The 22,537-nt window shown below is 43.5% G+C and overlaps 1 protein-coding gene across 5 annotated transcripts in view; it reads left to right on the top strand.

Annotated features, from left to right (window-relative positions):
• LOC119659285 (E3 SUMO-protein ligase PIAS3) overlaps positions 1–22,537 on the top strand; it is an 89,366-nt gene that overhangs the window by 2,492 nt on the left and 64,337 nt on the right. For 3 of the 5 annotated variants that reach the window (XR_005250335.1, XM_038067295.1, XM_038067297.1), the window contains exons 2-9: positions 12,948–13,111; positions 13,179–13,638; positions 13,701–13,941; positions 14,016–14,121; positions 14,189–14,317; positions 14,384–14,553; positions 14,628–14,755; positions 18,043–18,175. Coding sequence is in view for 4 of the 5 variants with exons in the window: in XM_038067295.1 (XP_037923223.1) it covers positions 12,948–13,111; positions 13,179–13,638; positions 13,701–13,941; positions 14,016–14,121; positions 14,189–14,317; positions 14,384–14,553; positions 14,628–14,755; positions 18,043–18,175 (1,531 nt within the window). In the remaining variant the exon portion in view is untranslated. Of the gene's footprint in view, positions 1–7,699; positions 7,939–12,947; positions 13,112–13,178; positions 13,639–13,700; positions 13,942–14,015; positions 14,122–14,188; positions 14,318–14,383; positions 14,554–14,627; positions 14,756–18,042; positions 18,176–18,460; positions 19,657–22,537 lie in introns of those variants that run through there. The other 2 variants (XM_038067298.1, XM_038067296.1) reach the window with 2 other exon arrangements.

Raw genomic sequence — 22,537 nt, 5'->3', positions numbered from 1 at the left:
TCTTTATTCACAATGATGAGATGAGAACCAGTTTTTAGCATTCTGAAGGAACCCGTGGCCGCTAGATACGACATTTTTGTTCTTCCCTAAGAAGTGGGACATGAAAACCCTAGTAGGGCTTTTAAAGGGACACTGCTCCTTGAACTACTAAATGGAAAAAAATTGGAAGTGGTGGTCTATTTCGCCTATTTGAGGGGGAAGAGACAGCCTTGCACTTTGTGTGCAGCTGCCCGGTCTCATCAGACCTCAGACGAAGGTAACTGGCAAGGCTTTCTTCAAGAGTCTGCATATACTGTTTTTGGAGAGAGTTTTCAGACTCGCGAATGCCGTGCAGGAAGGGCCGTTGGATAGTCGAACTCCGGGGATACTACAATGGCGGTGCTCGTGGACATTGAGAGCCAGATAGCATTGTGCCGGATCTATACTATGCAAACACAGAGATTGGTGTGTGCTAAAGTAAGAGGTTACCTGCTTCATGACGACAGAAACAACGAAAGGCTATCCCCGAAAATGTGTGCTATCGCCTCTTCTGTAGAGCATATTGATCGACTCTCTCCTCTGTAAACTACAAAATCTGCCAATACACGCCCAAAAGTTATGCGGGTGACATGGCTGGCTGTGTTAGTTGGTGGTCAAGAGCTCGAAATGGTTTTGGGACGTTCAGTTTATTGTCTTTCACGACTCGTTTCCATCAGCACCGCGTTGTGGCCGATATCGAAGAAAGTCGAAGCGCAAAGCGCCGGCATCCTGCCAGGCCGCCAGCTGTGTCGGCAGCAGTTCAATGCGTCGGCGAAAGTGTTCTCCCCGCCGGCAATGCAGTCGGTGGTTCTTGCCTCCGAAGAACCCGGGATTGATCCCGCCAATGGGGTTACCGGGAGAACCTGACGCTTTTCGGATGCTTTTCTGGAGCGTCCCCCGGTTCGGCGAAGACCTTCAGCCTCGACAAGGAGACCCATTTGGGCCCGCTTCGAACGTCGATCTTAAAGAGTGCTCCCGTCCCCTGAATTCAGCGGCTTGCAAGCAGTGTCAACCCTAGTGAGGACTTGGGAGCATGTCTCGAGGTCCCTGGGAGTGATGGATCTCCGGCGTCGTATGTGGGATAGGTGGAGTCGGCCGAAAAATGTGATGATTACGCCTGGTACAATAAGCGCGGGATCCATTCTCGACACATTATTGCGCCGTAATGTTAGTCAGAGGTATTGCTTCAGGCCACCGCCTAAACCTGTCGAAGATAGTGAGGCAGTACTTGTATCCGTGCGAGTCTCGCAAAGGGCCAATGATGTCGAGGAGGATGATATAGAAGCCCTTGGTCGACCGAGGGAATACGTCTACTTACACTTCTGGCACGGGATGCACTGTCTGACCCAAAAGTTTACGTTCTTGTTCATGGAGGCCCAGAAGCATTTTCCGACGAGTAACCAGTTCGTCGTCTTAATGTCTGGATGCGCAAGATTGTGTACTATGTGGAATACTTTTTTTTTTGCGAAAATCGGCCGGAATAAGTGGCCTAGGTTCCTTTTCTGAGGTCTTTGCATAGTGAGTAGGACTTTGAGCCGAAGATAGGAAACTCCTTGAACTTGTATTTAGAGTTTGTCCTCAGACTCTGAAGCTCTGCGTTATCTTTCTGAGACTCGACGGGTTAAAAGTGGCTAATCCACAAGAAACGAACGGACGGCATCGTGAACCGTCTTCGACTTGTTTTGTCCGGGAGCAGACTCGATTTCAGGCAGCAGCGTAATGGGCGAAAGCTGATTTGGCGGGTAGTTCAGAAGATCTTTCGACGCAGAATTGTTAGTTATGACATAGTTCCAATGGTGGCAGTGCTGTTTAGCCCGCAACCGAGCAATATTGCCACTGGAAGGTGAACCGCGTTCAATTGGCGTTTGACCCTGAAGATCCGAACGTAGGGTGCTGCTGCCACACAGTATAATTGTCTCTTCCCTTGATTCGAAATTGAATCTGATGATGAAAGCTCAAATGGATGATGGTGATAACTCGTTTATTGGCTTCTCAGCTGCTCGTCTGAAGAGCTGTTCTGAAGTGGACGTTGCCTCGATTTTTTCCTGAATCCTGCAGGGTTTTATTACGATGCTAGGCCCTCCTACAACAAAAGTTCGACTGAGTGTCCCATTGTCATTGAAAGCTCTCCCTGTTGGTTATGGAAACGTTTAGACCTAAAGGGAAAAGGTATCTATCTTTTCTTTGTTGGAAGGGAGTGGGCCTTTCTATGTTTGGGAACGTAAAGTTCGATGTTCAGACGGACCTCCAAAACTCTACCCTTAAACAAGTTGACAGAATCGCCTAGGTCTAATAATGGTAGCGGGTATATTTTCCGGGAATCTAAACAACTTGTTCCTGGGGCAAAGCAATTGTTATATTTGTGGAAGAGTTTTTTTTTGTTACAATTTCAGAGTCCGTGGTATACTAAATTGAATGATCATTCATATGATTGTGTTTTAGAGGCGAACCAACAATGTTACAATCATGACGAGCGGAACAAATAAATCATCAACATTTCAATACCGGATTTACGTCTGCTACCACTAGGCTTTCTAGAGTACAAAAATATAGTATCGCAAGGAAAGGATGCCCTCGCTGTCGCTCCGTGAGATATGCCAGAATAATTGTTCACATGTCTTTTCACTCGTCCATGCTCTTCCAGAAAACATGGTCCAATTGTCAGAACTTTTGAAGTAAGTTAAGTTAGTAAGCTAGATGGAAACCTCTGATCATTTTAGGGTTTATAGCCTTGGTTCGATCAAAAATAATCTAACCGAATATTTTTTCGTGCTTTTCTGTATTCCCTCAAGCATGATTTACAGATAAGATTAGCATTTAAAAGTAGATCGATTTGGCCAGGTTACCTGAGTCTGCAGGATTCATATTTGAGATTCGGCTTGGTACATACGTTTGCTAGCACTGGCGAACTGTGACTTCAGTACTCAGACCGTCGTTAGATCCATTCTACCACCTTCAAACAATCAAAAACACCCGTGACCTCGGCCGGGATTTAAATTTGGGCGCAAGGAGGATATTGCGAAGTCGCAATCACTTCTGCTGGTACGTGCGTCACTTTAAATGACGGCAAATGTCTGCTTATTGAGTAGTGAGAAGCTCTGTCTTTATCGTGATCGTTCCGCTTATATGTGTGTTGATATTCAACCCCAGAGCTATTCTCGTTTTTATTGGTCTACTGTTGTTCAGCTGTAGCAGTTTTCACTACTTAGCCGGGCCAGCCTACTAACACGTTTGTCCTCGTATCGGTCGACAGAAATCTTAGATGGCATAACTTACAGTTTTCAAATATCGAAGCATTCCTTCATTTCTACGGTGACATTCAATTTCAGATGAAGCAGCTTCTGTATTAGCGACCAATTTGAGTTAATATGTATTAGGAGTACATACATACCTATAGTAGTTCTCTTCATCAGTGCCGTATTCCTCGGAGCTTTTTAAGGAATTTGTAGGATGCTCTCTCTATATTGGCTCAGGGCTACCAAACAACACGCTGCCATTCATTCTTCCATTCACATTTTCTTAAAATGCTTGCTCGCCCAGCAAAAAAATATTGTTATATATCCGAGCGCCCCGCTACTTTGCATTTAGAGCAATACCACCTGTTAGTGCTACGGAAATTAAAGAGACAAACGAATGAAATTGGAGAAAACGTAGCACTTGATGACATCGCGGCTGAGTTGTGGAAAGCGTAGAGCTGGGACCTAGCACTCGGCCTTAGTAAATTCTTCAGTTGCATTATTGGGGAGGATAGAAGACAAGAAAGAATGAAAAGGAAAGGCAGTCCGGCAGAATGCTAAATTAGTCCCATTTGATCGTTATCACGTAACGTGGAGATTATTGAAAGCATTCTTGACAACTGCACTCGCAACATTGTTTAAATAATCGCTAACTAGACTGTTTATGTCAAGCAATGTCGAAGTACTAAGGCAGAGCACACTATGCGGTTACTCATGGAGAAACATCGTCCACTGCAAGCGGGGTTGAGGTTGATTTGTATCAACCTCATTTAACACTACGATTCAGCTCCCTATTATATGCCGGCCATCTGCCGCCACTTGCAACGTGCCGGTCGTCCATTCGCTTTTTCCCTTTGCACAACATACATCGTGGATCTGCCGTGCAGTCTTTGATAAAGTGGCCCTCTTCTCCACACTTCCTCCACCTGCCTGGACCTATCGTGGTCACTAGTACTTGCTGCTGCAAAGTGACTGAAATCGAGGCAGCTGAAAAGATACTTGCTCCCTAAATCGGCACATGAACCAACCAATTTTCACCTTGTCCGCGGTAATTCGATTAATCACTGATTCAATCGACAAGTTAATAATGGCTGTTTGTGTACCTCCATATGCCTTCTTCATACTTTTGATCGCACTTTCTTTTATTCCGCTAGGGTTGAATTGCTCCTTTAGCGCAACACAGATATCCTCTCGTAATGTGACCTCGTCTAGGTCTTTGTATTCGATTACTATCTATTCCTTTCGAGCTTTCACGTCTGCTTGCTCACCTAGCACCTTCTCCACCTGACCGCGAAATCTATCCATTGTTTTCTCGGAGGATTTGTTTAGCTCCAGCATCAGATCCCCTTTACGTACGGTTAATACGAATCACCCTCCCATCCAGGTCTGTCAATTCCGGATCGGTTTTGACTTTCCGAAGGATATCGGCGTAAAGCATATCTCCTTGTCCGGATAGCTGAGTAGTTGGAACACAAGGCTATCGTGCGGAAAGTTGCGGTTCAAATCTGACTGGTGGCAGTGAGAAGCTTCCTTGAAGATTTATTTCGGATTAATGGTAATGGATTTTAATGAAATCAATGAGCGAATGATGCCTCTAAATTTCTCTAAGGGAAGCTTGGTAGAAGCAAACATGTGCAATATTCTCGGCAATAGATCCATGTTTGGCTTCCTAGGAAGTGAGGAGGAAATAAGTAAATGTATCCAAGGTCAATCTTTCGGATGTATCCGTTTTCTGCTGGGATAAGATGGAGAAATAGATACAAGAAAAGCACGAACATCACTTGCCTACCCGAAAGGTGCAAGGTTCCGTGTCCCTCCTGTGTATAGATTTCATCGTCGTAGCTATTATTGGTTTTTTGAACCCAAGATAGAAGAAATTATCAACGGTCTCAAAGTTGCAGTCTTCTATTTTTATTGTTCTCATTTAACCAGCGCTATTTGGTGCCGTTGCCTCTTTGGTTTTTGGTACTGATGTTGTCATCATGTGCTTCGTCTTGCCTTCATTAATGTGCAGTTCGAGATTTCGCGGCGATCCCCTCCTGCTCGATTTGGATTAAGATAGTTTGTACATCTCAGGTTGCTCTTCCCATAATGCCAATATCGTCATCAAAGGGCAGTAGTTGGGTGGGCTTGAAGAAGTTGGTGCCACTTGCAATTTACTTAGCATCGCGTATCACTTTCTCTAGGACCAGGCTGGAAAGAGTGCATGATAGGAGATCCCTTTGTCTTACACCGTGGTTGATGGTGAATGGTTTTGAGGGGTGATCCGCCTGCTCTTATCTGACCTCAGACATTGGATAGGGTCAGCCTATCAATTTGGTTGGTATACCGAATTCTCTTATATACGGCGGACTTGAAATCGATGAAAAGATGGTGCAACTGATAGCCATATTTCAATAGTTTTTCCATCGCTTGCCATGTAGAAAAAATTTGATCTGTTGCTAAGTTGCCTTTGACTGAAGTGATGATGATGATTTTATGGGCGTATAGGGCTGCCCGGCCTAGCACGATAGTAGATATCTTATATGTGGCACTCAGCAACGTGATACATCTTTAATTGGTGCACTGCTTGATATTAATCTTTTTATGTATATGACAGATAATGCTTCGTTGTCAGTCATCAGTATCAATTCGCTGTCCTAGGCCTTGATGAATTACTGTAGTTGGTCACCTCCATATTTAACCACTGCGGCTTTTGATTTCATCAGCTTCTGGCGACTTATGATTTTTAAGTTGATGAACTGGAAGGACTGTTTCTTCTATGCTCGGCAGTATTTGTCTGTCGTCTTCAGTTGGCTGGACCTCCAAATCACCGATGTTCTGGTTGTTGAGCATTTCATCAAAGTGTTCAATCCATCATTCCAATATGCCCATAAGGTCTGAAATCAGATTTTTCCTCTTTGTGGTGGTTCACCTCCAGGACCTCTGTAAGCTGCGATTATTGCGGCATTCGTTTCTCCCTTTTCGATGTTATGGATGGTTTCATTGTTTACTCGTACCTGATTGTCAGAGTGGATTGGAGGTGGTTTTGTTATTCGAGCTCGGAACACTATGCCAGCGAGATATTGATCCGAGTTTATATTGGCCGCCATATACAGGGTGTGGAAGCATAGCTTTTGATGCAATTCTCGAGGGTTGGTGTCAGCCCAGTAGCGCATGTTTTGTTTGTTAACCGACCCACACAAATGAAAATGTGCTTCATCGCTAAAAAAAACAATAGCACCCTCGGGAACGACATCAAGAAGAAGCTCACACGCGTTCATCCGAGAATTGAATTCACGTTCTGAAAGTTCCTGCACTATCGCCATCTTATAGGGATGAAAATGAAGATCATCACGAAGAATTCTTCTCACAGAACGATCGGATAGTCCAAGGGCAGATGCGTGTTTGCGCGCAGGACGCCGTGGCGATCGCAACATTGACGCTCTCACTGCTTCAATGTTCTCAGGTGATCTAACGGGCCGAGGGACTTCAGTTCTTCCTTTTGCCGCACTTGCAGTTTGTCTGAATGTAGTGACCCATGTAATAATTGATTTGCGGTCTGGGATGGCAGCCAACGGGGCTAAATTAAAGCGATTCCGAAATGCACGCTGTGTTGCAATAACCGAACATCCGCTTGAAAAGTAAACCTCAACGGCAAAGGCACGCTCCTCACTATTCCAACGCATGATGGCAACTGAACCGTGTCGGGACAAAACTTTACAGTAGTCCCCTCTTGAACGAGACCACTAGCGCTCCGCTATGACATCAACTGAGTGGTGCGCATTTTAAAAAAGGAAGTTATGCTGCCGCATCCTGTATATTCTGACATTCATCATACCTTGTGCATGCTTCGAGGGCTCGTTGCACTGCCTTGTAGAAAGTGTCCAGCCCCAATCTGGAGGAAAAGCTCCGTTTTTAGTTGCGGAAGGATCACGTTTATCCTTCCGCGTCTGCAGTTTTTCATTAAGAAATAAATCCCAGCGATCACTACGTGGAGGTGAGGATAGGGCTTGGTAGTAGTTTTTGGTGTTAGTTCAACAGGGGTCCTATCGATTGGACTAATCCATGTTCAGCCCTGAGGCCAATATCACCCTTTGACAAATGGGGAAAAGGGCTGAAAAAGAAGAAGAAAAGAAGGATTTTCCTCTTGGTGAGTGAGTCAACATGTAATTGGAGTTCTCTGCTGAATAAGTAAATGCTCTACCCCGCGGTCCATTCAAGTGCTAAATTTTTCTGAATTCTTTTAACACTTCTCCCAATCAGCTTAGGAAATGTATTTCCCACATAATTTTCACTAAATTTAAAGTGAGAAATCCTTCGTACGAGCGCCACAAACCATCTGAACTGAGCCGTTCGACGCATTCCCGTTACATCCAACGTTTCCCGCCCGGCACTGTAACCGGCAAAATAAATTTCCCCTTATTTTCCCTATCACTCAACCAAAATTTCCCATTTCACCGTAAATGCCATTTGAGTGTTCACCATTCGCCGCTTTCGTCTCTCGTTCGTGTTCTGTTGTCCCGCGCCATGTTTGTTTGAATCCATCGTGCGTGTGTTCTGCCTCCGTGTGTCGTTGTTTATTTCGCCCGGAATTTTCGTATTTCTTCAGAATTTCTTCTTTAACTTTTAAGTGAAATACGTTCTAGAATTTGTTGGGTGTAATTTTCATGCAAAATGAAAGCTCTACTGGATCGTTTAGGAGGTAAATATCATTGAAAGACGCTGACCTAGTCGGCCAGGCTACTATGATTAGGATGACAGGTAGGTGTTTCACGAAGACGGAGTAAAGCTACGGGAAAATGGGGTTTACGCCGGGGCACCGCGTCCGTTGGATAATTGTAATCTTGTGGATTGACAGAGGCAGAAAAGCGGGCGCTCTGGAAATAACTTCTTGGAGTCGGGGAAGATAAGCTACTCTCGAGTGCAAAAATGCATGACCTTTGCATGAATGGAGTTTGCGAAAAATTTCTTGATAACGTTTATGTTTACGGGACTACCGCGAAGGGTCTTCTTTATGGGCAGTTTTTTTGATGCGTGTGAAGTGGGAACTGCGTCAAGTTTGCTTCCGTTAGGAATGAAATGATAACAGTTTCGCTTATCTCACTTGAATGTGTTTCGGAGGCTTGCCCGGGTATTGCGGTTACCGGTGGCGGGTGGCGATAAGCGTATAGTGTTTCCGTTTTGAAATCTCTTTAGCAGAAGACCACAACTACTGGCGACACAAAAGTTCTCTAAAAAGTCTTCCAAGGGGCAACTATGGCGGCCAATGCCAGTTAATAAGAAATCAATGAATGTCTGCCATGAGGTGCCATATTTCGATGCTGAGGGCTCAAATTTCAGTTGCGCCACATGAGCCTCCTTCAATATAGATAGTATTGATGGCCCTGGATCGTAGTCTTTCATTAACAATGAAGTTTCCTTCTTTCTGGTCAGTCTTCATCGCATTCAATAGTGGAGTCTGTTTCTGACCCCAAGGCTGGTCCGTGTTAAGGTTCTGTTTGTTTGGGGGTTGGGTTGTTTAATGGGTCAAGTTCCCGTTATCACAGTTTATCTTCCATGCAATGCGAGGCCCACCGCAATTGTCCCATATCAGACGGAGTCGTAGCGAGTCATGCTGCTGACCCAGCACAAGGCTTTGGGTTTAAGGAATTCATTGATGTTCCAATTGCAATTGGAACCAATTGCGAAACGTAATTTGATCTTTTTCTGTACTCTTTGCCCCGTTTACAAGCGAGGTCAGCTCGTGTGATTTCTCGCAACATTTTATTTTGTCAAAGGTCTGATCTGGATGCAGTCGCGAGGCTTTTAAATCAGCGCCCAGCATATCCAGTCACCGTTTTTTCGTCCGGCCTTATGATCGGTTCCCATCGACTTCGATGTTCAGGCCAATTCTGGCAAATGAGTTTTCGTTAGCACGAATAGCGTAACTCCATATATCATCAAAGACGCCTTCCGCAATTTTTCCGCGATGGGTACCACCAGATCAAGACGTGTTCCACCACTAGTCCAACGCAACATCTTTGTCGCCATTACCGCAAGACACCGTTCATTGTCTTTTATAGTCAGCCAATACTAAAGACCATAGAAGGTGACAGTGCGATAAATTCTTTGAATTTGAGACATTCGTTGATCACACTTCACGGATCATGGTAGAGCAATTTGATCGAGTGCACTGGGTTTTCCGTCAATAGGTGTTGTCACTGAGCATACCAAATGAGTTCCTACAGCACAAGGTCAAACGCCTTCTTTAGATCCAAAAATGCTTCTCCCAGTGTTTCTCGCAGTTTTTGACAAACCCGGCTTGAATCACGGTTATTTACACAATGTCGCAAATCTGGTTGTCCAGAATGCGTTCACAAATCTTCATGACATGGGATAACAACCGAAACTGAAACGTTGGGTACTTTTTTGCTAGAGGATATTCTACTTTCCTGAATAGCCCGATTGAAGATCCCACTGAGACACAGTGTTCGATTTCAAGTCTTCGCTTTCCAAAGCTCAGAGGCGATGTCGTCAGGTCCCGGTGTTTTCCCCGATTTCATTCGTTATATTGCTTCCTCGACTTCAGGTAGAATTGCTCCAAACATCGGCAGTACTTGTGAAAGTGGAAGATAAACAAATTCTTCAGTTGAAATCTCGAAATTTTTTCGTCATCTATCCATCGTATCGTTCATGTCATTAACGCAATAGAAGCATTCGTTGGTGTCGGCTTCTGACAAGTCGATACAGATCTCTCTCATCATTCCAAGTATCCAGTTTATCGTAAAGATCTTTCTACTCGACCGCTCGAATAGCAGCGATCGCTTTATTTGCTTCCCGGCGGCATTGTAAATTTACCAGTTGGCCAACGTTTTACCTTCGAGAAATTTATGGTAAAGAAGGGCTTTTTACGGACCTTCGTTTGGATATCATTTCAAATCCTGACTTGGTAACCCCGAGGATTGTAAAGGGCACTTTGTGAATCGTGTTTTTAACTTGGTTTAACGATTCTTCGACATTCGTAATGGTTGGTAATCGCAAAACTGAGATCATCATTTTCCCACAAAATCATCACCATTTAATACGCGGAGGGCCAGTGCAGGTAGCAACACACGCACACCACTCATTAGTAAGACTCTCAAGACAGAAGCAATCTAGATGCGTATCATTAAAGACAACGGCCGCCTTAGCCGACACCTTAGCAATGAACACCCGCATGTCATCAAACAAACCTCTCATGCAGCCATTGACTACACAGGAACCCTGGTAACATGGTGACACTAACGCTGGTCAAGATTGTGAACCACTGTATCCCTCTGAGGGATGCAGTTTTAGCATAAATGAGGTACGTCCGATGTTAGCAAGAACAATGTCCAGCGAAGAAAAAACTTCCAACAATATGAGGGTTCTTGTTAGAAACCTTGCTTCCCCATTCGGTAGATCATGCGTTGATGTCTCCCGCGATGACAATAGGGGATCTCACACTTGCATATAACAGTTTATGTAACATTCGCTCATATTCCAAGCTGCATTTGGCGGAGCGTAGCAACTATAGGCATGAATATCGTTAATTTTAGTTCTTATGAACCCATTACCAGGTGACGCGGTTATCTCTTCGAACGGGTATCGTCCAAATTGCGCACTTTCCACTTTTGTCGATGGCCCATACCGCGTTACCTTTGCCTCTGTATGGTTCGCTAATAATCGCCACGTCCACATCGAGCTCTAGGACTGACTGGCTCTGAAGATCGTGTGCGGCCTCACAATGGTTGAGATTTATGAGCCCCATTCGTAACATAGCCATTTCGATCGACTTCAAGCGGCCATTAAGGTCTTACACTCACTTTCCAGAATGGCGGAGCAGGGCAGAAAGGCACTGAACAGTCCGGCACCCTCAGTCACTTTCTTCTGGGTTCTTGGTTATAGGAACACAACATAGAGTGGAATGAGCAGATTGACGGATTAGCCAGGCGAAGTTCTGCTCTTGGCAGTTTATCGGTGAACACAATCTGTGTCCCGCTGCCGACTGCTAAGGATGGAATCTACTCGCACTAATCACCCGCGGACATCAGATGGCGAAGGCTCATCCATTGTGCCAAGTCAAGGAGCATTTCACCTGCCTATCGAAAGAGCTTTTGTGCCACCCGCGTATAAATGCTTAGAATATTACGGCGGTCTGCACGGGTTACTGGCCTATAAGGACCATGCGCCACTCGGCATAGCCTACAATTCGCATTGACGAAACTGCGTCAGAGAGGGAGGTGGCCCAGCTCTAGCTAAAGTCACGCTTCGGACACTAAACAATTCTTTCAGGACCTCAGAGAGATCTCTAGCTGCAGAGCGGGAGAGCTGCTTTCGTTCGTGATTGCTACTGGCTGCCTCTGAAGATCTGGCTTGACAACAGTCATGGTATTAGGAGTTTGTAGCATTAAAACAGGGCTCTTCGGATCCGTCGCTGAGACTTAGCCCACCCCACCAAGGTATTGCCCAAATTGATAGTTCCTCTACCTCTGGCGGAATGAGTTTATCCTTCTTGAGAATCTTTAGGGGCTCGTGGTGTTTGCAATGTCAAATTACAAAAACTCATCCTTAGGCGCATCTATGTCCTCTCGATCAATTTCTCCTGTACATGAACTTCCCATGCAAGAATGCCAATTCAGATCCACTACTACAACCAATGCTGCTTCGCCTAATGTTATAATGCTAACAAGCAGTAAATCGAGGAGTTTATCTTCTTTTGTCATCGTCCTTACTATTACTGGCGAGCCATAAAAGACTGTGGATTATACCATTTCAGCTTCGTGAAGGCCGCATATGCATCACTTTGATGGCTTTCTTTCTGGTTTATGATTGCTCCCGACTTCCTCGTCAAATTCTCTGGGTCCAACATCAAACCTACTTCAAAAGTTTGTATGAATAGAATGTTGGTCTTATTCGAAGCTAGCCAGCCTTTTGTCACTGATCCTGGCCTATATTTTCCATATTTCATTGACGGTGACTTCGGGTCGAAGGTATTGTGGTGTCGATTGGCTTCCGCAGTATCCTTGGGTGTCGTGACTTCTGTTTATTTGTTCAGATGGTACGAGTGGGATACTTGCGATGCATTTGGCCCTCTATCTCACTTTACTACAATCGATTTATGTTACGTCTTTCACACAGTTGTTTGAAACATTTCCTTTGCTCCTCCGGGTGACCCCTTTCAGATTGCCTCGCACTCATCTCTCTCTCGTCTTCTCGTTTGACAATACTGTGTATCCTTTTGAATTGTTAGTAAAGCCGTTTTGCATGATTTGTAGCCCGTCGCCTTCTGGACTTGGTGGTGTCGCATGCTTTCCTGTCTCACCAGGTAATTTAAGGGAATCGTTTCATGATGGCGCCGTTCCCATTGTAAATCAGTTGCGAGGGCTTGGATATAATTGTTTTCCTCAAATGCAAACCTTCAACTCACTGGCATTCTAGAATAACCCTTTTCCCCTTGACTCTCCTGTTTATCTGTACACAAATTACCTGCGGATTGCTGCGAAAATAGCGCGCACTACATACTAAGGTATTCTCCCTGATAATGTGACACTCACTCGTTATCGTTTTATGCAGCTGGCAATCTGACACAATTTGAAGTCACCTCGACAACGAGCTATAAACATATCTCTAAGAAAAATTCGATAAAATTCTAACGTGTAAAATGCCGAATGATTTATCTCTAATAACATTTTCACTATTTAATCTTTCCAGAACATGGTAATGTGTTTTCGTGTTTTTAATCTTCAGCGAATACTCACACAACTGAATGCGTTTAGTCAAGCTCGCAAAAGTGAGTTACAGATGCGCGTTATTGAACTGCTAGAACGGAATTTTCACGAAGTAGCCCCGAAAATTCGAGAAATCTATAAATCGTGGTAAGAAAGCAAATGAAAGCTTATCATTTGGAATACACTTTGAAATCATCTGGTTGACATGTTTCAGTTCAAGCGAAGATCGCAATTCACCGTCTGATTTTGGTGCACCTGATCCAAAGAGAATGTATCAACCGCAGTTGCAATTGCCGGTTCAACCCACCACACCTCTCGTCCCCAATCAGATGGTTATACCATTTCCCGGGGGAATACAACCTAATTTTCCAATACATCCCGATGTCAGACTGAAAAAGTTAGCTTTCTATGACATTTTAGCCACATTAATACAACCCAAATCATTAGTACCTACAAATACACAAAGAGTACAAGAGTCCGTACATCATTTCACATTGACACCGCAGCAGGCGACGGACATTGCTAGCAATCGCGATATACGCAATGGATCGAAAATTGAGCATACAATTCAGGTTCAGTTGAGATTCTGCCTGTTGGAGACATCGTGCGAACAGGATGATTGCTTCCCGCCGAGTATTATAGTTAAAGTTAATAATAAGCTGTGTCCCTTACCGGTAAGTTGATCGACGGAATTCAGTGTTGCCTATGGAATACAGAACGTTTCATTCGCCCTTAGAATCCTATTCCAACAAATCGACCAAATGTGGAGCCAAAACGGCCCCCACGGCCTGTGAATGTTACCAGCAATGTGAAACTATCACCGACAGTCTCAAACAGCGTATCGGTGCAATGGTGTCCTGATTTCACACGTGGCTATGTTCTTGCGGCGTATCTAGTTCGGAAATTAACCTCTCAAGAGTTACTGCGTCGAATGAAGGCGAAAGGCATCAAACCCGCAGACTATACGAGAGCGTTAAGTGAGTGTGACTTTCATTCAATTCTTTTATTTCTTGTCGACATGCTCAGATGGTTTCTGTTTCTTATCAAACAGTTAAGGAAAAACTGAATGAGGATGCAGACTGTGAAATCGCTACTACAATGTTGAAAGTGTCATTGATATGTCCGCTTGGAAAGATGAGGATGACAATACCGTGCAGGTAAGTTTGTCGCCGACTTTCTGGCTTCAGATAACTTCAAGTGACTGTTTACGTATTTTCATTTCAGAGCATCAACTTGCTCTCATCTACAATGCTTCGATGCATTATTATATCTTCAAATGAATGAACGTAAACCGACATGGAACTGTCCTGTTTGTGATAAGCCCGCTGTATATGAAACTCTCGTAATTGATGGGTAAGTTTCATTGCGTTACGTTAATTTTCCTTACTTCTGTTCTAAACCTTCAAAATTCATTCTTAGATATTTCCAAGAAGTGTTAGTGTCTCCACTGTTAACTGGTGACGATAATGAAATTCAACTGCATAAAGATGGTTCGTGGAGTACGCATGTGATGCGCAGTGAAAGTCAAGTGTTGGATACGCCCAGCAAACATGTTCATCACAAAGTTGAAGTCATTTCGGATGACTTAGGTAAGATAGTCGCTTTTTTCGATTTTTTCGTCTTGTGTAGTATACACACATCCGAGTTTTTTTTTCAATTGCAGAAGTAATAACAACGGAACCTGATCAGAAGATCATTCCCAAATCGCTAGCAAGCATTAATCAACAACCATCTAGCACTGAACCCAGTTCCACAAATAACGAACCCACATCTACAACTACCAGTGATACGGTGAGTCTTTTTCGTTACCTTCTTCCCTTCGCCCATGTTTGTACGCCTAGTTATCACTAGACGTTAATGTCTCCTACGCACTTCTTTGTAGAACGTATGGTTTCTATCGCCTCGAACTGTTATTTCCTTCTTTGAATTCCAATAGGCATGTGCTTCTGTTTAAGTTATTATCACATTTAATACTATGCAAGTGATAAGCCTTCAATAGCAGGACATCACAAATCCGGGACTTGAACCTGAACAAATGAGGTCGGGAGGCTGTTTGTATGTGTGATGGGGTAGAGGCTACAGCTTCTGAGCACTCAGGCCGTGTTGACCCATTGTACTCACCATCCCCATTTAACAGAATATTTCGGATTCGTTAACGTATTGCAAGATTTCCGTTAGTGAATGTGAAGCTACCCGTCGCAACTGGAGAACATCGGCACCAAAGATCTGATGCGTCCATAGGCAGGCGTTGATTATTCAGTTCAGTTCGACACACGAACGTCTAATCTTTATATCCAGGAACGAAACTAGGGTATATTGCCTGTAGGTGGATGTCCAAGGAGGTGTTTTAGAGCTTTCAACTCGAAAGAGGTGAAGCTGATTTATAATCACGCCTGCTTGCTCTCTTAATGAAAACCACGTGCGAGTATCTCCAGGAGTGTAGTCAAGAGGTCTAAACACGGAAGATTCGCTTCCCGTCGCATTGATTGAAACACACAAGAGGGACCATCTAGGCGCCATCGACACACCCACATAAACCACAAGGCTACGGATCAGTTAGCTACCTTGTCCTTAGCGAATATGCAATGTCATTTCGTCCCACCAATACATTTGATTTGTTCCTTCTGTATTTAGTCGTCTTGAATGCGATACGATATACAATGTACAACTCCGGTAAATTCCTAGTAACTATGGCAAACCCCTTTGTTGTAGTTTCTGAAGCATGACTAGCATTGTGTCATGTGGGCCTGAAGATCTATATATGAAGAAGGTGTTTATAGCCCAGCTGATTTTATCTCTGGTAACTATCGATGCAGCAAGGTACTGACTCGGAGCTTCCCGCTTGCGGCGAAGTGGGCTCCAAGCTCTCACTAGAAGGTTTTGTTCGTAAGCCTTCCGGCTTTTAAAGCAAGAATGCGCTCATGTGTCCCATTGCCAGAATTTTACTGAGTTTCGCAGAATCGCTGGTGTTTTCAATGTTCTGACAGTAGCCCAGCCACGACCGCTTGCGTGGGTAGTTGGTGGAAAGCTGGGAACTGCGAACGCTCACGCATACGGTGAATTACATCTTTTTACGTCGAATTTAACGGGGGTCCCCATCATCCAAAAGGAGCGTGTACATTTTTTTTCACCAAATACAGTCATGCCGGGTATCAAATGAAAGGCCTCGGTTAGTACTTTCCAGAGCTGGTCTTAGTTTTGACATTTGTTGGAAGGGGGGAGGGGGGTTGGTGATCATTTATTCAACGGGGCTATTCTCAGAAACTGCCCAACTGAAAAATCTAAAAAAAAGTCAAAATGCCACTGTATGGTGGCTATCTTACATCCCGGTATCCCTTCAAATACAGTTAATAATGGTATATTACTCGAATTTTCAGTAATTGACTGCGAGACCCCCTTAATTTCATCCTAGCACCACAATGTAGGCTATAATATAGAGCTTGGTCCTACCAAGTTTGGTGGAAATCGCACTACATTTTCGATTCCCTTAGGTTTGGCTTCGGTTGCCGATGCCCCACTGCCATGAAGGGTAACTCCTCCATGTCAGGGCTCTGTTTTCTATGAGTTCTACTCGGATCACCCTTTTTAAACACTCTGTTATCTTTGGCATTTAAGGTGCTTTCCAGACTTATTGTAGTTTTAGGCATTGCTGGAGATCAGAGAATTAAAGAGTTTCTCCTGAATGAGTCAATCCCTTGATCTTGGAGTATCCTTGGACAGATGCGGTGGGTGCCGAAACTGTCTTCATGGGCCAGCGATTTCCTTTCATTCCATCATTTTTTGGCATCGTTATTGGTGTTCTTGGCAAGGTATTGGTTCGCTTGAACTCCTCGTTCTCCAAATCTAAATCACTTTTAGCATTTGGTGCTACGTTGGCAAAGTTGTCCGCCACACATTGCGGTCGAAGTATGTCAACGCCTGGGAGTTCGCTTGCTCCCTCTCAAAAACCGCCAAGTATGTCGAGCACGAAGCCAATTGCGAAATGGGGGAGTGAGGAGGTCATTAAAGGGTCACTTAAATTAAAGGGCTATTCTCAGAAACTACCCACCAGATCCCTCTTAAGTTCATCCTAAACCCGTAAAATTTTGCATTAATATAGGCTTTAATAAGAGGCAACATATTAGAAAGTCAGGTGGAAATCATACTTCCTAGCTTCCGGTTCGCGACTAGGTTTCGTCTTCTATTGGTTTTCCAGGCGATTGTTGTTGTATTCCTTGGCAATAGCCTAGTATTTAGCGAGGTCCTTTTCATTCCGCTCGTCGACAATACCTGCCTCTATTCCTAGCAGTCTTGCTTAGAATATGAATGATTTTCTGGTACTGGCTCTTGATGAAAACTCCAGGGCGTTTTGGGAGGCTTTTCGTCGACATTTTTGTCGGCGATTGCTCCTTGAGAGACCGGTCACCGCGATAGTTTTGTAGTAAGTGTGATGTCGGTGGTCGCTACGTCCAGTTCGACGACATTGGTTACCAGACTGGGAACTGTTAGTTTGTATGCAGCCTCGTTCATCGCTATTGGTTTCAATACAGCGGTGCCACGGCTGCACTGTATTCGATAGCTTGTCTCATGGATGGATACCAGCAGATTATCCTCCGATGATCCGCTTGGTATCAACCCATCAATTCACAAACAATCTGTGAAAAATATCCACTCTAGCTAGCCCGGGCAAGAGTCTTAACTGAAACTGAAAGTGCCCAAGATGATCAGAATCCGCATACAAGGGACTAAGTTCCCTCTTGGTCACGCAGCCCTCAGCGTCTGCTATTCCATTTTGGCTTCAGGTCCTATCAACACATTTTCCAGTGCAGGGAGGCGATCCCCAGACTTTTGCTTTGGTCCATTCCCCGGCAGATGCGCTTGCCCCTAAAATATGACCAGCAGTGGGAGCCTATCTACACGTCCCCGTCGGTTGGATTAAGCTACGTCCAGCCTATCTGAAGACGGTGTGAGGACTTGTTTAATTATACAAACTCAAACTTAAGCATAATCAGGCCAAGTCACCCAGAAGCCATGCAGATATACGTAAGAAAAAAGTAATAATTCGACGACTGAACTAATTGCCTGGTCTTTCCTTTTAGGTGGATTTAACGTTAAGTGATTCCGACGATGATTTACCGTTAAAACGTAAAACAACAACCAAAGCACCAACATCGGTTGGCAACGGACAACAAAAAACATCGGCAGTGACGTCGACGAAAACAAAACAAAACGGTACGTTGGAAAACAATTCTATTACAATGTATTAAAAATCCAGTATAGACTAGACACACACGATTAGATCTAGGAATTAATTCGGAAGGTTCTCGTAACGTTTACATATTTATTTAATGAGTTTATAAGTTTATTTAAAAGAAAATCAAAACAGGAAATAAGAGAACATGAACAAATAAGATATATCCTTTTTACATGTACATAATCAAACGCCAGATACATTTCAATTAGGCTTTCCTTTTTATTAAGAGATGAACCACACAATTTTTTTGTTTCCTTTCCTAGCGATAACTGTTTATTTCAAGCAACAATTGAAAAGCGGAAAGAAATGATGTTTAGAGACATAAGTTCATGTAATTAGATAAAAGATAACGGAAATTTTACAATCATTCAACGAGGACAAACATCTTCAGGAGCTTTTTCTGTATTTCACGATTTCTAGAGTTATGTAGTCGTATGCTATCTCGAATTTTTCATTTATCTGACGATCTGATATGACGCTCCAAAAGGAGGAGTTCTTGGGACATCGAATTATTTAGAGAAAATATTATAGAACTTGCAAATCATCTAGATCGCTGCTTTGCGATGAATAGATTTGAAACGGAGGATTTTTTTTTTTATTTTTCAATGCAATTTCTGACAAAAATGCAGGCTTGTATCTCAATCTTACTGAATAGCTATGCTTTTGTTTTGCAATCACTTTCTTTGAGTGGAAAAGCGAAAGAATACCCCACTCACATGAAGGTGAAGTTTTGTCGATTTGATGTCATTATGGCACTTGAAATCAATTGTCGAATAGCGAATGGATAAATTACGACGCGATGGAAAAGTACTTGCATCACATAATCGAATTTTGCGGAACAGTACGATAGAAAAAATATAATAAAGTGAAAGGACGTTTAGTTTTTGTATCTGCGGTTTTTTTTTTTAACACATTCCCGAGCACGTGCGGCAAGAGGTGCTGCATTGCTAAATCTACTTTACAGCCGTGTGTTGCATTTGGAGCCGCATGGAAATTTTATAAAAGAACGGTTTAATATATATTGTACACAAACATATCATAGATAAAAAAGTGAGGATCATATTTGTTGTAATCACTTACGACCATTTGTGTCGTTCGTAAAAAAAAATCATTCGACTGTACAGTACAAAAGATCAGAAAACACGGTTAAACCTATCGAGAAGGAGGGAGAAATAGGGTGATTCCTCCCGAATGGGTTTTTCGGTCGTTGCTTCGTTTCAATTTATGTTTATATAATAAACTCGTATTATATTTCTATCTAATGTTTTTATTCTAAAATCAATATTGGAGTTCAAAAATAATTTCTCTTTAGGGATTGAGGAGTCCTAAGTCTGCATCAATTTAATGTCGGACCGGACCAAATGGAGAGCAACTCGCTCCCCCTTTTATAGTCCACAGATCTCCTTTTTTGGGGTTAACACCCAAAGTTCAAAAATGAAAAGAGGTACGAAGGCGGCTACGGTTTCTTACCAGATCAAAGGCAAATCCTCAGATGCTGCCTCACCTCTGCCCTGGGAGCAGGGTGACCAAAGCGGCTCGCAGGTGTTTGTACGCTCCCCTTTTATAATTCGTGAAACACAAGAAGGATATGAATTATATTTAGCGTAAATCCGCCCATAATTCGGGCCAAAACTTGCCGGAGCTAGACAATTTCTTTTTGGGGATTGAGGAGTCCTATGTCCGCATCCATTTAATGTCGGACCGGATCAAATGAAGAGCAACTTACTCCCACTCTTTATGGTCCACTGATTCCTCTTTTTGAGTTAACACCCAAAGTTCAAAAATGAAAAGAAGAAGGGGGCGTACAACAACTGGTACCCGCTTCGGTCACGCTGGTCCCAGGGCAGAGGTGAAGCAGCGTCTGAAGATTTGCCTCTACTCTGGTAAGAAACCGTAGACGTTTTCGTCCCTCTTTTCATGTTCAAAAATGATTTCTTAACATAAATTCAGGAGTTAATGGCCTGAATTTAATGTGCTGACGTAGTTATTGCAAGAATATAATCGTTAGAGACGAGATTTACCTCTAACTGGTAGAATGATCAGAGCGATCATCCTAAGTGGCCGACAGCGACCTAGAGGGCAGAGCTATCCCAGAAACCTAAAAAAAATTAAGTTGACCGTGAAGGTCCGGGGGGAGTCCTTTGAACGCTTTGATCCCTCACGCTTCTTTACTACAAAATCAACGTGCCTATTCCGATGCGTGTGTCCGCATCGAATTCCAAAATAGACAATACTAGGGAATTCGCGACGGCCTATCGAATAGCAACCAGAACGCGAACTAAAATTGGAAAATCTATCGCGTGCGTGGAGTCCGTGGTCTCCGGACCCGAGTGCCGCAATCAAGGAGGGGAAAATCCACGACGGATCACAGCCCCGATTATTGCCTCTTCCGCCTCAGATCTTGAATGAGGCGCGGCCCCTGAGGCTCCCACTCTTCCTTGACATCCTCAGGCCAATTTGTCATTTTTGAGGATGTCCCTTGTAGAGGCTCTGCGGGAGCGAGGAGGAAAAGAGTCCTCAAATTACGCAAGAATTACTAATTCCCTTTTTTTGCTTTCTTTCTTCAACAATTCCTCAATCGAAATCTTGGGGGAAAAGAAAAGTCACGCACCCTGTTCATTTCACTTTTTTCACAATCTCCCGCCAAAAAAAACGGTCCTCCTAATTCACCCGCCAACAGTTCAAAAACCTCCTAATTTACCCACCAACAGTTCCAAACACTCCTAATTCACCCGCCAACAGTTCAAAAAACAGACTCCCCCGGCCTTCGGCCTCTCGCCTTTTTCCCCAGCACCGCTAGGTTGCCTTGAACTGAACTCTTTCAGTTCATGTTGCGGCAACATGCGCATGCGCAATAATGTGCAATCTGCGGCGAATATTAGGGTAATTGCGTACTATTAAATGCATTATTTAAGCAAATTAATTAAGAAAGAGCCGAATGAGATTCCGCTCCCGTAGCGCAGCCGCGGACACTACAATTTGTAGGTGATATCCATTCATTCATTTCACTTTAATAAATTCCTTACTTGACCTTGGACCAAGGTTTGTTTTGCCTTATCAAATTTCTTTTCTCAAGTAATATATTGTCGTAAACACGCTGAACACAAAACAAACACTAACTGACAAATCGAATTGACACTGACAAGTTTGACAAGTTCCACACTTTGCCTCGAGGCGGTTAACAGTTCGACTGTGTAGTTTCGTTTTTTGTGAAAAAGCAGCTAAAACGCCAACCAAGTGAATTGTTGACTGTTCTAGTAATCTCATAGAAGATTTTATTATGCAAATGGGTTTACACTAATTAAAATGGACTACGTTCAGAAACAACGGTCGAAAATTACTACAGTTAACAGTAATTAACAAAAATGTGCGATTGGAAAACAAGAGACACCATTTTATTGGTAAGGTCAAATCGTACAAAAAAAGCCATGTTTTTGTGATTTTTTTTCTAACGACACAGTTAAAATCTATTTACTCAACCAATGGTACATTAAAGTATGACATTCGAAGAATGTTTCATCAAATTTTTACAAAGAAATATTAAAAAATACGGCAATGGCAGCAATTGTTCGGACGTGTCTCGAAAAAAAGTTGAATTGCGGTGCCCCTCATAACTTAGTGCTGGATCATCTGAAATCAAAAAATCAAAGTTCATTCGTTAGATAATAGTTTTCCCCAGGTAACGCTGTCGAGTTTTTTTTTTCCCAAATTTTTTTCATTTTTTCGAACACTAACGTCCTGCCTTAGGTCTAGGTGAAGACTTGTTTCTGCGCGCCCGGCCATTCCAAAACACCCTACTCTCAATTGATCGAATCAACGTATCACTTCACCTATTCCGTCAGCACCTTTGCGTCCGGAAATCGATGCCAGTAATTATATAACAAAAATTTGCACTGACCTTCCGTAAACAACACCAGAAGCAGCTATTGACCATGGCCCCGCCCGGACGTTCAGCCTTCGATGACGTCCTCGTATTGTTCTAGCCCCACAGAAGCCTAGAAACATCTCTGCAGATGACTATTGGCGCTCAATTCGTCGGCGCCAAAGTGGCTCGCGACTCTCGCGCATCTTCATGTTTTTTTCAATGAAGACCAGGGTCAAGAAGACTATACACAGGAGATTCGACTCCCAGCGCATAGCTTGAATTCGTATGGGGGAATAAACTCATTGCACAAATAGGAAATGGATAAGACAGGTTTTCGATCGTGATGGCGATGGTTGCTTGCTGCTGGTTGGCTGGGTGGGACGTGTTCGATTGCTAGAGTCATGGCTGCCTGCTGCTGATTGGCTGAGATTATGAACATGAGATGTTGTGGTGTTGCCGGGCAGGTTTATTTTTC

Source organism: Hermetia illucens, chromosome 6, assembly GCF_905115235.1.
Source record: "Hermetia illucens chromosome 6, iHerIll2.2.curated.20191125, whole genome shotgun sequence".
Classification (NCBI taxonomy): Eukaryota; Metazoa; Arthropoda; class Insecta; order Diptera; family Stratiomyidae; genus Hermetia; species Hermetia illucens.
Note: the sequence above shows the minus strand (reverse complement) of the source record. Positions and strands in the feature narration are given on the sequence as shown.